General features: G+C 34.5%; 1 protein-coding gene across 1 annotated transcript; it reads left to right on the top strand.

Annotated features, from left to right (window-relative positions):
* Positions 1-2,086: 2,086 nt before the first annotated feature.
* Positions 2,087-12,063, top strand: LOC134233080 (HEAT repeat-containing protein 6-like; the record flags this gene model as incomplete). Its single annotated transcript, XM_062715074.1, has 16 exons — positions 2,087-2,122; positions 2,655-2,795; positions 2,886-3,001; positions 3,141-3,255; positions 3,419-3,514; positions 3,722-4,147; positions 4,724-4,846; positions 5,072-5,148; positions 5,369-5,498; positions 7,764-7,863; positions 8,037-8,508; positions 9,494-9,575; positions 10,116-10,202; positions 10,944-11,078; positions 11,380-11,502; positions 11,939-12,063. Coding segments are annotated over exons 1-16 (2,384 nt in total), but the record flags the coding sequence as incomplete, so codon positions are not given.
* Positions 12,064-12,536: the final 473 nt, after the last annotated feature.

Below are 12,536 nucleotides of genomic sequence, written 5' to 3'. Positions count from 1 at the left end.
GTTTAAATATATAAGGAATGATACTTTTTTTAGTATAGAGAAGACAGAGAAGAAAAAATAGCATAAACACATCTAGATTTATCACTGGCAGGAGCAATTATGTTCACAGAGAGATTTAACTAAGGCAAAAATAGATCACCAGGAAAATGACACCTTCAAGTTATTATATCGATCTCCAGCTGTGTGACTTTCTTTGAAATAAAAAAAAACACATACATCGTAGAGTGCTTAATATGAAAAGTTAGATTTTTCAGTTTGAAATGAATAATTTTTTAAAGAACATTTATATAGATTTTGCAAAAAAATTTCAAGTTGCGCATACATTTTTTATTGTGCGTCCCCACCTCATTTTGTTCAGGGTGTGCCGTATAATGTGTACTTGATAATTTGTTAATTAACAATACATTTTTAAACTTTTAAAATTGTTTTTCTTTTTTTAAAAGAATATGAAAAGAATTTCTATTCATATTTGCATTAAGGTAATGAATATAATGTATACTTATGTCCATTGTTTTGTTGATACTTATGCCTATACATAAATTAACAATTATAAAAAATAAAAAATAAAATCCGCCCACCCGCCCTAATTTTTTTGCAGATTAGGATGAGAATCTAAAGATTAATTTTACCTGGCCTAAATGCAAAAATTCTATTTCTTAGGATGCCAACAGTTTAATTTGCCATGTATGCAGAATAATACCAGTTTATGAGGAACAGATATCTTTGAAAGTGTGCCAATTATACACAGTGTTACAGCAAAACAAAATATAAGATTTTTATGCCCCCCTTCGAAGAAGGGAGTATCATACTTTTTGCTGCATTTTTTTTCGACTTTGATATTTTACGTGACAGGAAAACAGCCCGGAAAATGTCTGGTCCACTACGAGGTCCCGTTCATTTTCTTCACAACCGTTGCACATACTGCTCAATGAAATTTGGTATACAGATATATCACATGAATATCTAGGTAAAACAATGGAAAAAAAAACCCAAAAAGCAAAGACATAAAGCAAAATAATTCAAATATAATTCCAATTATTTGCTTTATCCATTCATTTTCTTTACAACCGTTGCAAACATAATTTTATTTTTTATACAGATATATCACATGAATATCTAGGTCAAGTTCTGTATTTTGAAACTTTCAAGAATTTTTGAAAAAGATATACCCCTTGGACATATCGAAAAATTTCAAATATTTGCAGTTTCCGCATTTTCTTCACAACTGTTGCACATACTGAGATGAAATTTAGTATACAGATATATCACATGTATATCTAGGACAATATTCAATTTAATCCAGCAAACCAAATCGCGCCATTTTTGACAGAGTTATGCCCCTTGGACAAAAAATTCCAATTATTTGCAGTTTCCGTCCATTTTCTTTGCAATATTTGCAACATAATAATAATAAAGAAATTTAGTATTCGGATTTATCAGATTAATATCTAGGTCAAGTTCTGTTTTGGATACGAAACACCATTTTTGACAGAGTTATGCCCCTTGGACTTTTTCAATTATTTGCAGTTTCCGTTCATTTTCTTTGCAGCCGTTGCACATACTGAAATGAAATCTTGTATACAGATATATAACATAAATTTCTAGTTCAATTTCTGCTTTAGGTATGATTGCACCATTTTTGACAGAGTTATGCCCCTTGGACTTAGAAAAATTCCAATTATTTGCAATTTCTGTTTTTTCTTACAACCGTTGCACATGCTTTTTATGAAATTTAGTATACAGATTTATCAGATGAATATCTAGGTCAAGTTCTGTTTTGGGTACAATCGTGCCATTTACATGTACATGTAGTTCTCTCCCCTTGGACTTGGAAAAATTCCAATTTGGGGGGAGGGGGGCAAAGAATATATTTACAAACATCTCTTGTTCAGATTCATTTCACTACAAAAATAATTTTATCAAGCAACTGATTGGGGACAGCATAGTTCTGAGGTGGTTTTCAGGTTTGCAGACCTTTTGAAATTGTCCAAAGACATATACCATAATTTTTTTGTTTAATATTCTCCAAAAATTTTATGAATTTCATCTGCTTCATTGGTGTTTGTAGATAAAACTATTATTCAGCATGTTCAGGGAAATGGTCTTTGTGATAAGGGGAGGCGTATACTATGTATAAAGTAGAATTGCAGTTACAAATTAATCACTTGCGCTCGACTTTAACTCAGGAAATAGTAGGGATGTGCGATTTTATCGGTATACCGGTATATCGCAATTTTTTGTTGCGTGATACGGAGACCTAAATACCGGCTTTAGGTACATATTATAAAGTCCAGAAATTATTCATTCATTTGTTCAATCTTTCAAATTACAATTACAGAAAGTATAAAAAATGTTGTAAAAAGTGAAAAGAACAGCATCTTACCGTCCAAACATAATTGATTTTATATATATAAAATTTTCAAGAAAGTAAAATTTTGTTTTTCTAGCATATTTTTTAGAAAAATAATGACTTTTTATGTAAAATCATTGTAAAAACTGCTTTTAAAAATATCATGATATTATCGTGATATTGCGGGAAAAAATCATGATATATCGTGATACAAAATTTTTGGCGATACCCATCCCTAGGAAATAGGCTTGCTCTTGGAGAACTAGAATGTTGCTGATTCCTTCAATGATATATTTTTTGATAGCTGTCACTGGAGGATGAGGTTCTATGGAACGCCACAGATTTCCTGGTGAAGGCGGTACAGAGGATATCCCACTGGGCCACTGCCGAGATTCTCCAGACACTGGGAGCTGTGGTGTACGAAAATGTGGACAGATTAGCTCAGGTTTATAGGCAGTCAAAATATTCAACTGGAAAATGATTTGAGTTTTATTTGAACCCACGTCACAGTAGATTTTTTGCTTAATTGTTTTAGTTTCATGAAGTGCTACTTGGGCCTCGAGGGGTTCTGATTCCACTGATTAAAGAAGATGCCACCAGTGAGGATATTCTTAAAGGAGCGGTTCAGTGTGTGGAGAACCTGACTTTCAGGTATAGTATCAAAGGCAATAAAAGAGCTTTTCTGAAGAAAGAATGTCTGGTGTTCCTCTGTCCATCTGTTTGTATGTCAGTTGTGTGTCTTGTGTTGTCCATTATCATTTCATTAAGAACAGTTTAACTAATTTTGAAGAGTGTCCAGTGAGGAATATATGGATGACAGATATGCTGCCCTGTGTTTCCAGATTTTATTGGAACTTTTACATAGAGTACCTGTTGCTAACATGGAGCCAGGAACACAGTGCAAGGTACTATGTAGCAAATGCATTATCCATCACTGAATATAGATTTTCATTTCAGTTTCGCACTAAAAGCTTTTCTCAGTGAAATTTCTTACAGGGTTTAATTGTTTTTGTATACTTTTCCTTTAAACTTCAAAAACAATAAATATAAATTGGTACTCTTTTGTAGATTTTGATTTGCAGTTTGAGAGGGCTACACAATTTGTTGACAGCAACCAAAATAATGCCATCTGAAAACCTGGGACCATTGTTAGCTGGAATTAGGGTTTGTTATTTTGTTAAATCTAGCTATGAATAGCACTGTTATAAAGAAAGATATAAAACTTTATACTTCATCAAAGTAATGTAATATTTGTGGAACTAGTGAATTCTGGATTGGACAAATTGAACATGTAAAATTTATGTAATTTTTAATGAAAATAATTTTAATGATTTAGATAGATGTATATGCTGGTAAACCTCTTGTCTTTAGGTGTTTATGTTTCATGGTCTGCCTGGTGCTCCAGTGGCTGTACCAGAGAGTCTATACCCCACCCCCCTCAGTCAGTATGACCCCTCCCCATCAAGCCCCACAAAGTCAGAGCCACAGACAAATGACTCCTCAGCAAAGTCTGGAGGCGTTAAAAAGTACAAAAAGAAAAAGGCAAAGAAAGGAGCAGAAACAAATCGGAACACCACCTCAAAATCGCCACAGGAGAGGGAGGAGGATGAGAATGATGAAACAGAGTTTACAAGACCTAAAGCTGCAGAGGCAGTGTCCTTCCGACCCAACTGGGCAAAAATCAGCAGTTCAGAGTCCGAGTATTCTGACACGGAAGGAGGTCAGAGTTCAAGATTGAGGTCACTGCATGCCAAGGTCAGACAATGTGCTCTGGCCTGTTTGCACACAACAATAAAGGTAAGTCTTTATTTTTATTTAGCTCATCTGAACTGCAAATTTTAAATGAGCTTTACTGATGATAAACTGATCACCTGTTGTCCATCATCTTTAAGTCAGTCCATCAGTCTATCTTTTTGTTTGTTTTCACAATTTGACTTCTCAAAAACAATAGGACCAATTTCAACCATACTTTCCAAAAACCATCCTCTGAAAAAGGGAAATAATTTTTTTCTTAAAATGAAAGTTCACTCCTTCTTGAAAGGCAGATCATCAAGACAATGCAAAAATCAAAGTGGGTTTCTTCAAAAACTGTCTTCTCAAGAACCGTTGGTCTAGAGGAGATGGATTTCTTGAAATCATGACCCTGATGGTAGGTTGTCTCCACAGTATGAGGTTACTGATTTACAGGGGAATATGTCGGGAATTCAACAAAAACATCTTTTAAGGGAGAGATAAGGGCCACAATATGGGATCACCATTTTTCATGTGAATATTAAAGAGTGAAGAAATGAACCTGTTTAATTTGATGTAGTTAGTGCTTAGAATATATCTTAAAAAGTAATGTTATGATATTTTTTGGTTCTCCTTAACCAGAGCATCAATAAGCGAGTAATGTTTGGATACTGGTCGTCATTTATACCTGACTCCACGGCAGCTGGTAATAGTCCTCAAGTCCACACACTTTTTACCGTCATTCTGAAAGACCCCTCACCAAAGGCAAGTGTTCATTGATATTATGATTTTTTTTTTAATAATTTCTTGCAATGTATATCTAAAATTCAAATAACATTAAGGCCACGTACAATGTATAGTCAATAACCTATTTTATTCAGGCTACACCAATTTTACTGCCTCTATATGCATATGAATAAAAGTACATGTATATTTAAAGTATTTAAAAGCTACTGAAACTGTAAGTATTTGAATTATTACCCCTGACAGTGCAGAATGGGAGCTCTAGCAGCATTGACAGCTCTTATTGATGGCACAAAAACTCTACTGGCAACTGCAGATGACAGGTAAAGAATATTTGATAACTACTTTGAAATTAAAGTACTATAATATGTAAAATTATGTTTTCAGGTGATAATATGAAACTGACATTGTTTATTTTTTTCCCCCAGAATGCCTTACCATGAATTCAAGCATGCACATTAGTTTTGATTTAAAAAGTGTGAATAAATGTTGGTATTATTGCTTGAATTTTTTTCAATAAAGAAATATTTAATTGTATTTCAGTGACCAGAAGTTTGCCACCTTTGTTCCTTTTTCGGCTGTATTGGGTTCTACAATAAGAGAGCTCCACCGATGTCTTCTGCTAGCGTTAGTCTCCGAGAATATTCCTCTGACTCTAACACAGCTTATCAAGGTGAGAATTAAACAAAAACCTATACTACATGATATAAAACAGCTCAGGTTAGAGAAGTCAGTTTTATTTATGGACTTTTTTTTAGCTCACCGAAGTAAGCCTCTCTGATCAAAGTTTTTCTGTTGTTCATTGTAGATAACTTTTTATATTTCCATTTCCATTTGTTTTCGCTATGATAAACACTACAAAAGTCCATCTTGTTAATTTCTTGGTAATACCTGTGGTATGTATATTTCTCTATTGAAATACTACTGAAAGGTCAAATGTCAACCTGCATGTATATGAGTGGCGTATAAATACAATGAAGAAAAAAATAGATGTTTTGTTTAATTGTTTCCTAAGTACAGTCAATTCTCGAATTATCGCCATTTTCGCAATACCGCCATGATTTCCCAAGAACGTTTTTCCTGCTATATAAAATTCTCTTTATAACGCCAAATTCGCATACCGCCATCCGCCACCCTGTTTTCACAACAAACGTCCATTTTTAAGTGTCAATTATCTCGATAATACCTCCACAGGTGATCGTGGTCAGTGAAGCGCGGCTAATTGGTTGACGCTATCCCTGTTGTAAAGCATGCAAAGCCAGTCAAGGTACATGCAATTAAGTAAACAATGATTTTAACACGAACTGTTAGAATAATTTTGTTTTCTGTTTAATAAAATCATTTAGTCAATGCTTCGCCACGAAAGCTGTCGTTGTAAAGTACGCTGATAACGATATTATTTTGATGATCTCTGCTTTTAAAAATGCAAAGTTTGCTTAAAAAATAATTATGTCAGAAATTGTGAACGTTTCATTAACAATGATGTCATAAACAATGAATTTATTCAAGAACTCATTTTACGTACTATAGGCAATATATCACGACGATCGACCCAGCATCCTTTTTTTCAAAATCAGACGTGCAGATTTAAATGCATACACGTGTACTTGTCTTTATTTCATAACTGAATATTTTGTTTTAGCAAATTTGTACATAAAAAAATTACTTTAAGTATTTTCAAATTTAGAAATATGTTTATATATACATGTAATAATAAGAATAGAAACGCTAAATGGTATTTCTAAGAACGATAACTCTACGTCTTATTTCCTAAAAGATGGAAAATTCAATTCATCGCCAAATTCGTTACACCGCCATGATTTCTAAATTACAAAAGGTGGCGGTTTATCGAGAATTAACTGTAATTAGATGTGATAAATCTTTTTACAAACAAAATAAATAATGAATTATCTTCCGATCAAAAGCAAGTCGCTAGCGCAACGCTGTCCACTATCAGCGAGGCCAAGAACTCCACCTCCATAAACAGCCTATCAGAAGCACGTGGAGAAAGCGGCTCAGCCACACTCAGTCGTCTGATACAGACATCGTCCCTCAGATATTACCATCCGACTTTGTAAGCAACTCAAATTCCTCTGTTTTTTTAACATTCGTAAGCAACTCAATTTCCTCTGCTATTTTAACATCCACACAAATCGGTTTCCTGACCAACTCCCATTTCATCAACTGCAACATTGCATTCAGTGTGGGGGTGGAGAAGTGGCCTAGGGCTTATACACGTGTTTGTGCTTCCGAAAATCTAAATCTAGGTCACATATATGATTTAAGTTAACAAGATTGCTTTGATCATAATTTTAAATTCTTTTGTTGTTTATTTCATAAATGTTTATATTTGACTACAGTAACTAAACAATCATTAAAAATGTTTCGGGTTTTCATGGGACTACTTTTTTTTTACAATAAAATTTGACGTCTTTCGGCAGGGCAATGGAAAATAACATATAATGCCTCGTGCATTTCAAATCTACTAATGTAGATGGTATTTTGATTTATTTTAAAATTGTTATTTCAAGTAAAAAGGAAAATATAAGGAATCACTGTCTAGTTCGGAGACTATGCCAGGGACATCAACAATAGTGGGAAACATGGAATAATTTTAGCATAACAGGCTTTGCCCGTTATTCAAATTTCATCCGTTATGCAAATTATCCCATGTTTCCCACTATTGTTGATGCCATGGCATCGTCTCCTAACTAGACAGTGATTCCTTAAACATTTTCCCTGCCAGAATCATTGGGCAAATTACAAAATTGGCATGGAGTATTCTTGGATCAAGAGGATTCATGTTTCTTAAATAGAAAAACCATAATTAGGAAATATATTACAGAAAAATGAAAAAATTATGCAGAAGCTTTTGGGTTATATATAATACTGCTGATTTACATTGTATAAATGCAGATGTAATATTTGTAAATTGTAGTGTGTATCCACTCTGATTACCAATGTACCTTACTCAAGGATGAGACCAGGGCTACTTAGTCGGGTTGTTAAACAAATCAGAAATTTCATTAGCTATAGGGGTAAGTCTGCTTGAGCTTAGAAATATAAATTTCCTAAACAGTCTTTGTTTAGAAATTTAAGAAAAATTAAAAATCTAATACTGAATTTGCAGATTTATAGCATAGGAAATGAATACAAACAAGTAAATGGAGTGGGCAGACTTCAGCACACACTGATACCTTTGTTTTTACAGATCCTAACGTGAGAGTGGCTTGCTTGACATGCCTAGGAGCCGTGGCAGCCATACAGCCCCCTCTAATGGAGGTCTGTCACATCATTCAGTCAGCTCGTCCGCACAGTCAAACAAGTGTTAGTCGCGACACCAACCCTCAATTGAGTGGAGACTCCGGAATCAGCAGTGGTAACCAGAGTAACTGTTCTCCTAATGCTGAAGCAGGCATGATGGAGGAGGTCAAGGACATTCAAAACTCATCCCCAGGAATGGGGAGCCCTATGGGTTCATCCTCAGGTGTCCAGACCCCAGTGTTCTCAGACATGAGTCTTCAAGCTTCTGCCCACAGTGTATCTTGGCTGGTGAAGTTATGTGTCAGGAACATACTGCCCAGTGTGGGGGAGAACGGAGAACACACGGAGCCTCTTCCTGTAAGGCTGGAGTCCTTACAAGTCCTAGCTCATCTGGGCAAAGGATACTTCCCCATAATCAGGTAGAACATAACACCTTGAACTGACCCCAACAGTATAACATCAAGTTTTAAGTAGTATATAGATAAAAATACATACCCTACTCCACATAACACCCGGTCTTAGCCTGAGACACCAATGTCAGCCAGAGGGCCAGGGCAAGACATATACAGGGTGTGATATGGAAAAAGGGATATGTTTATTACAAACTCATGCTGCAGTCAATACAACATAAATTTACGTGAACAAATTTTAATAAAAAACATAACTGGATATTTAAAATAATTAGGGATGTCAAAGAATAGTCGACTATTCGACTATCAGTCGAATGGACCGATGATCGAATAAAGAAACGACATTCAAATATTCAAAATTGAAAAAGAGTCCTTCCTCAAACTATACAGTTTTAGTCCTCAGACGAAAAAGAGCTTTTAACATAGTCACAGTATATAATTTTCCACATTATGGAAAATACAGTAATTACATACCGCAATAATTATTTCTCAGTCACTGACCTTTTGTTGTTGTAGTAAAGTATGCAACGCTATACTGGACTTTATTTAAATTATTATTTAATTAACTTGTACATTGTACCAACTATATTAGTTACCTCTAGGAATTTCAAATGCTAGGAAAACACATTTGCATAGCGAAGTTTTTAAACTTCGATAATTATTAATACAATAATAATCTTACATAAAAGACATTTTGATAGCTGGGGCAATCATTAATTGAACAAGCAGTATTTAACAATATCACTTGAAGTGTGGAAAGTGTGTGTTTACAATTCTCATTTTCCAATTTATTTTAATTAATAAGCTTTCAAAAACACTGTGCTATAAAAAAAAATGCTCCGAATAGTCGACTATCGTTCGAATAATGCAATCGAATGTCCGACTAAGGAAAGTAAATATTTTGACATCCCTAAAAATAATAATGGTAATATTTGTAATTTGGAGAAATACCATGTTTAGTTTGAGGAGTTACATGTTATTATTTTATCTGTAGAAACAGTCTACCCGTCCTACAAGATCTGATTCTCAAGTGTTATGCTGACCCAGATCCTGTAATTCGTCTTCACACATCAAAGGTAAGGGAGATTGTGTACAATTCTGTATGCTTTATTCATCACAAAAGTTATATCAGAAATCATGTCAGTTTTACAATAGTATAAAATAACACAGAAGACATTTCCAATATAAATGCTTTAATGAAGGAATAATAAAAAAATGTAGATCTTTAAATGTCACTATATACCAGGGTACTATATACAGGGAAATTTTCGACCCTGTTTTTTTCCCCAACCTTTTTGCCTTAACCTTGGTTGGGCGAATTTAAAGAGTACAGTATGTTTTCTTAAACAAAATTGTGAATGGGCGAATTTAAAACTGAGCAAAAGTGTTTGCAAGTGTGAAAAGGCAAAAATAAAGCGGGGTGAAAATAATCCTGTATTTAGTTCGTTTGCATTTATAAGTATTTTTCAGATGAGCATTGGGGTCCATGATCCCTCTCAGTTTTGAATGTCATTATAACTTTACATGACCTGAAAATAACATAGCCTACACAGAGTCAGTGTTGTACTGATTTTATTCATGTATAGATGAAAACCTGTGTTGTACATGTATTTTAGCTCGTGGATGATCTAACTCAAGCTCTTCAGAGGGAAGTGCAAGCAAGGGAACCAACTGATTCCTCAGGCAGATTAAGTCTGCAGCAGGTATGTTATTAAGATTAAGCTCTATATTTGTAGATTTTTGACTGAACGTCAGGGAATTGCACACCTAAGGTATTTTCTTGGTAAAGAGGACTTAGGTTGCAAGGTTTGAGACCAAAGGCATACACAAAGCATATTTAAGAAATCACTGTCTAGTAAGTACAGTATGCCAGGGCATCAATGATAATGGGAAACATGGGATAATTTGGAAACATGGGCTTCGCCCGTTTTGCATAAATTATCCCATGTGTCCCACTAATGACTATCATTGATGTCCCGGGCATACTGTACTAACAAGACAGTGATTCCTTATATTTCCATTTCATTGTAAAAAAAAATTCTTAATTTAAAAATGTAGACATAGGTTTAAATTACATGAGGAGTGGACTCCTATGCCAATTTCAATAGCCCTGGCCCACTGATGTCAAACACAAAGGCAGCCGCACGAGATTTTTATGCATATTTGGCCTCCTTAGCGTCAAACACAGAGACAGCTGCACATGAGAGTTGCATGCACATTAGGCCCCCCTAGCTCCTAACCTATCAACCTGCTTAATTTACATTTCGGTAGAATTATCAAGGAATCAACTCCTCTAACTTTCAAAGAGTTATCACAGAAAAAAAAATTAGAAAATGGAAATATTACCTGATATTAACATTATTATAGAATATAAACTTATTACACATTTATATTTCAGAACTGTTCAAACCCAGGTTTTTGCAGTAATAAATAATCCTTTGCAGGTGACAGATTTCTGGATTTCTCTGTTGAGTGTAGCCATTGCTAACATTCTCCAGTCCGAGCCAAATTGTGCAGTGAAGGCCACCACCTGTGACTGTGCCTCCAACATAGGACCAGAAGTTTACGCTGCCCTGCCTGTAAGTAAAAAAATACTGGTGACATGTTACTTTTAATTGATTGGCATCAGTATGGAAATGTATTAAATGACAAGCACAAACATTTAATTTATATATAACTACATGTACAGATTATACATATAAATGCCATTGAGTTGTTAATATACACATTTTTGCTTTGTGCTTGACTAATTACAAGAATGATAGAGTGTCTAGTTGTGATGGAATCTGAGAGTACTGGTAAGCTATTCCTGACAGTGTATATTTGAAATTCAGATTTACATGCAGTGTATATATATATATATATGTACATGTATTTCAGATTGACAAAAGGGTGTTATGCATCACATTAATTCTGGGATTAACATCAGATGAAGATAAAATAGTACGATCCTCGGCCCTTAGAACCATTGGAGTGTTCGTGCTGTTTCCATGTCTTAGAGAGGTAGGTCAGCTTAATTTGTCTAGAATTAAGAACATTATTTTACAAAGCAAATCAGCTGGCTTTTTGAAGGGGATTTTATGTTTAAGATTCACAGCTTTTCCAAAAAAATCATATTAGGAGTGTGATGATTTTTAAAAGAGATTAAATACACTGTATTTTGTTTTTATTAATGATCTACAGAGTTGACAAAATATGCCGGATTTTTATGGATGTTGGATGAAAGATTCATTTTAAAAATCACCTTGGACATACTCAGGTGGTGCAGCTTCTAAATTACTTATAGAATTTTGGTTCCTAGGTGTTACGCAAAAGTTATACAGTACTTGGGAATATAAGGGAAAAATGTTTTAAAAACTTATCAGGAACAGCAGGGCTATATATAAAATAAGTCATATTTCTTTCAGTAATTTATTTTCCTTTAATCCCTACTTTACAGGATGTGTGCTTTGTGGCTGACGCTGCTAATGCTATCTTGATGTCTATGGAGGACACCTGTTTGAATGTCCGCTTTAAGACTGCCTGGTCCCTGGCTAACCTCTGTGATGCTCTAGTCTTAAACAAGTAAGGCTATACATCTTACCGTAAAAGGAATGGAAAGTAGATGGCCATTTGAATTTCACTGAATCAAGTGTTAATTGATCTTCATAATTTTTCAAGGCTGGGAGATTTTTGTCTTAAAGATCTTATCATAAACCAGAAAAGAAAACAGAATTGAAACAAGGGTTAATTATGTTCCCCAAACGAAGTTGGGGAACATATTGTTTTTACTCTGTTTCTTATTATTATGTTCCCCAAACGAAGTTGGGGAACATATTGTTTTTACTCTGTTTCTTATTATTATTATTATTATGTTCCCCAAACGAAGTTGGGGACCATATTGTTTTTACTCTGTTTCTTCTTCTTCTTCTTCTTATTAAGGTCTTCCGTTTCCAACGGAAGACCTTCTAGTGATTCTACTGTTTCTTATTATTATTCTTATTTTTTTCCCCAAAATTTTGTGCAGGCGATTTCTCGAAAACTATTCGGTGGTTTTC

This window comes from Saccostrea cucullata, unplaced genomic scaffold, assembly GCF_032062105.1.
Source record: "Saccostrea cucullata isolate Sc308-1 unplaced genomic scaffold, CSIRO_AGI_Scuc_v1 ctg4240, whole genome shotgun sequence".
Taxonomy (NCBI): domain Eukaryota; kingdom Metazoa; phylum Mollusca; class Bivalvia; order Ostreida; family Ostreidae; genus Saccostrea; species Saccostrea cuccullata.
Note: the sequence above shows the minus strand (reverse complement) of the source record. Positions and strands in the feature narration are given on the sequence as shown.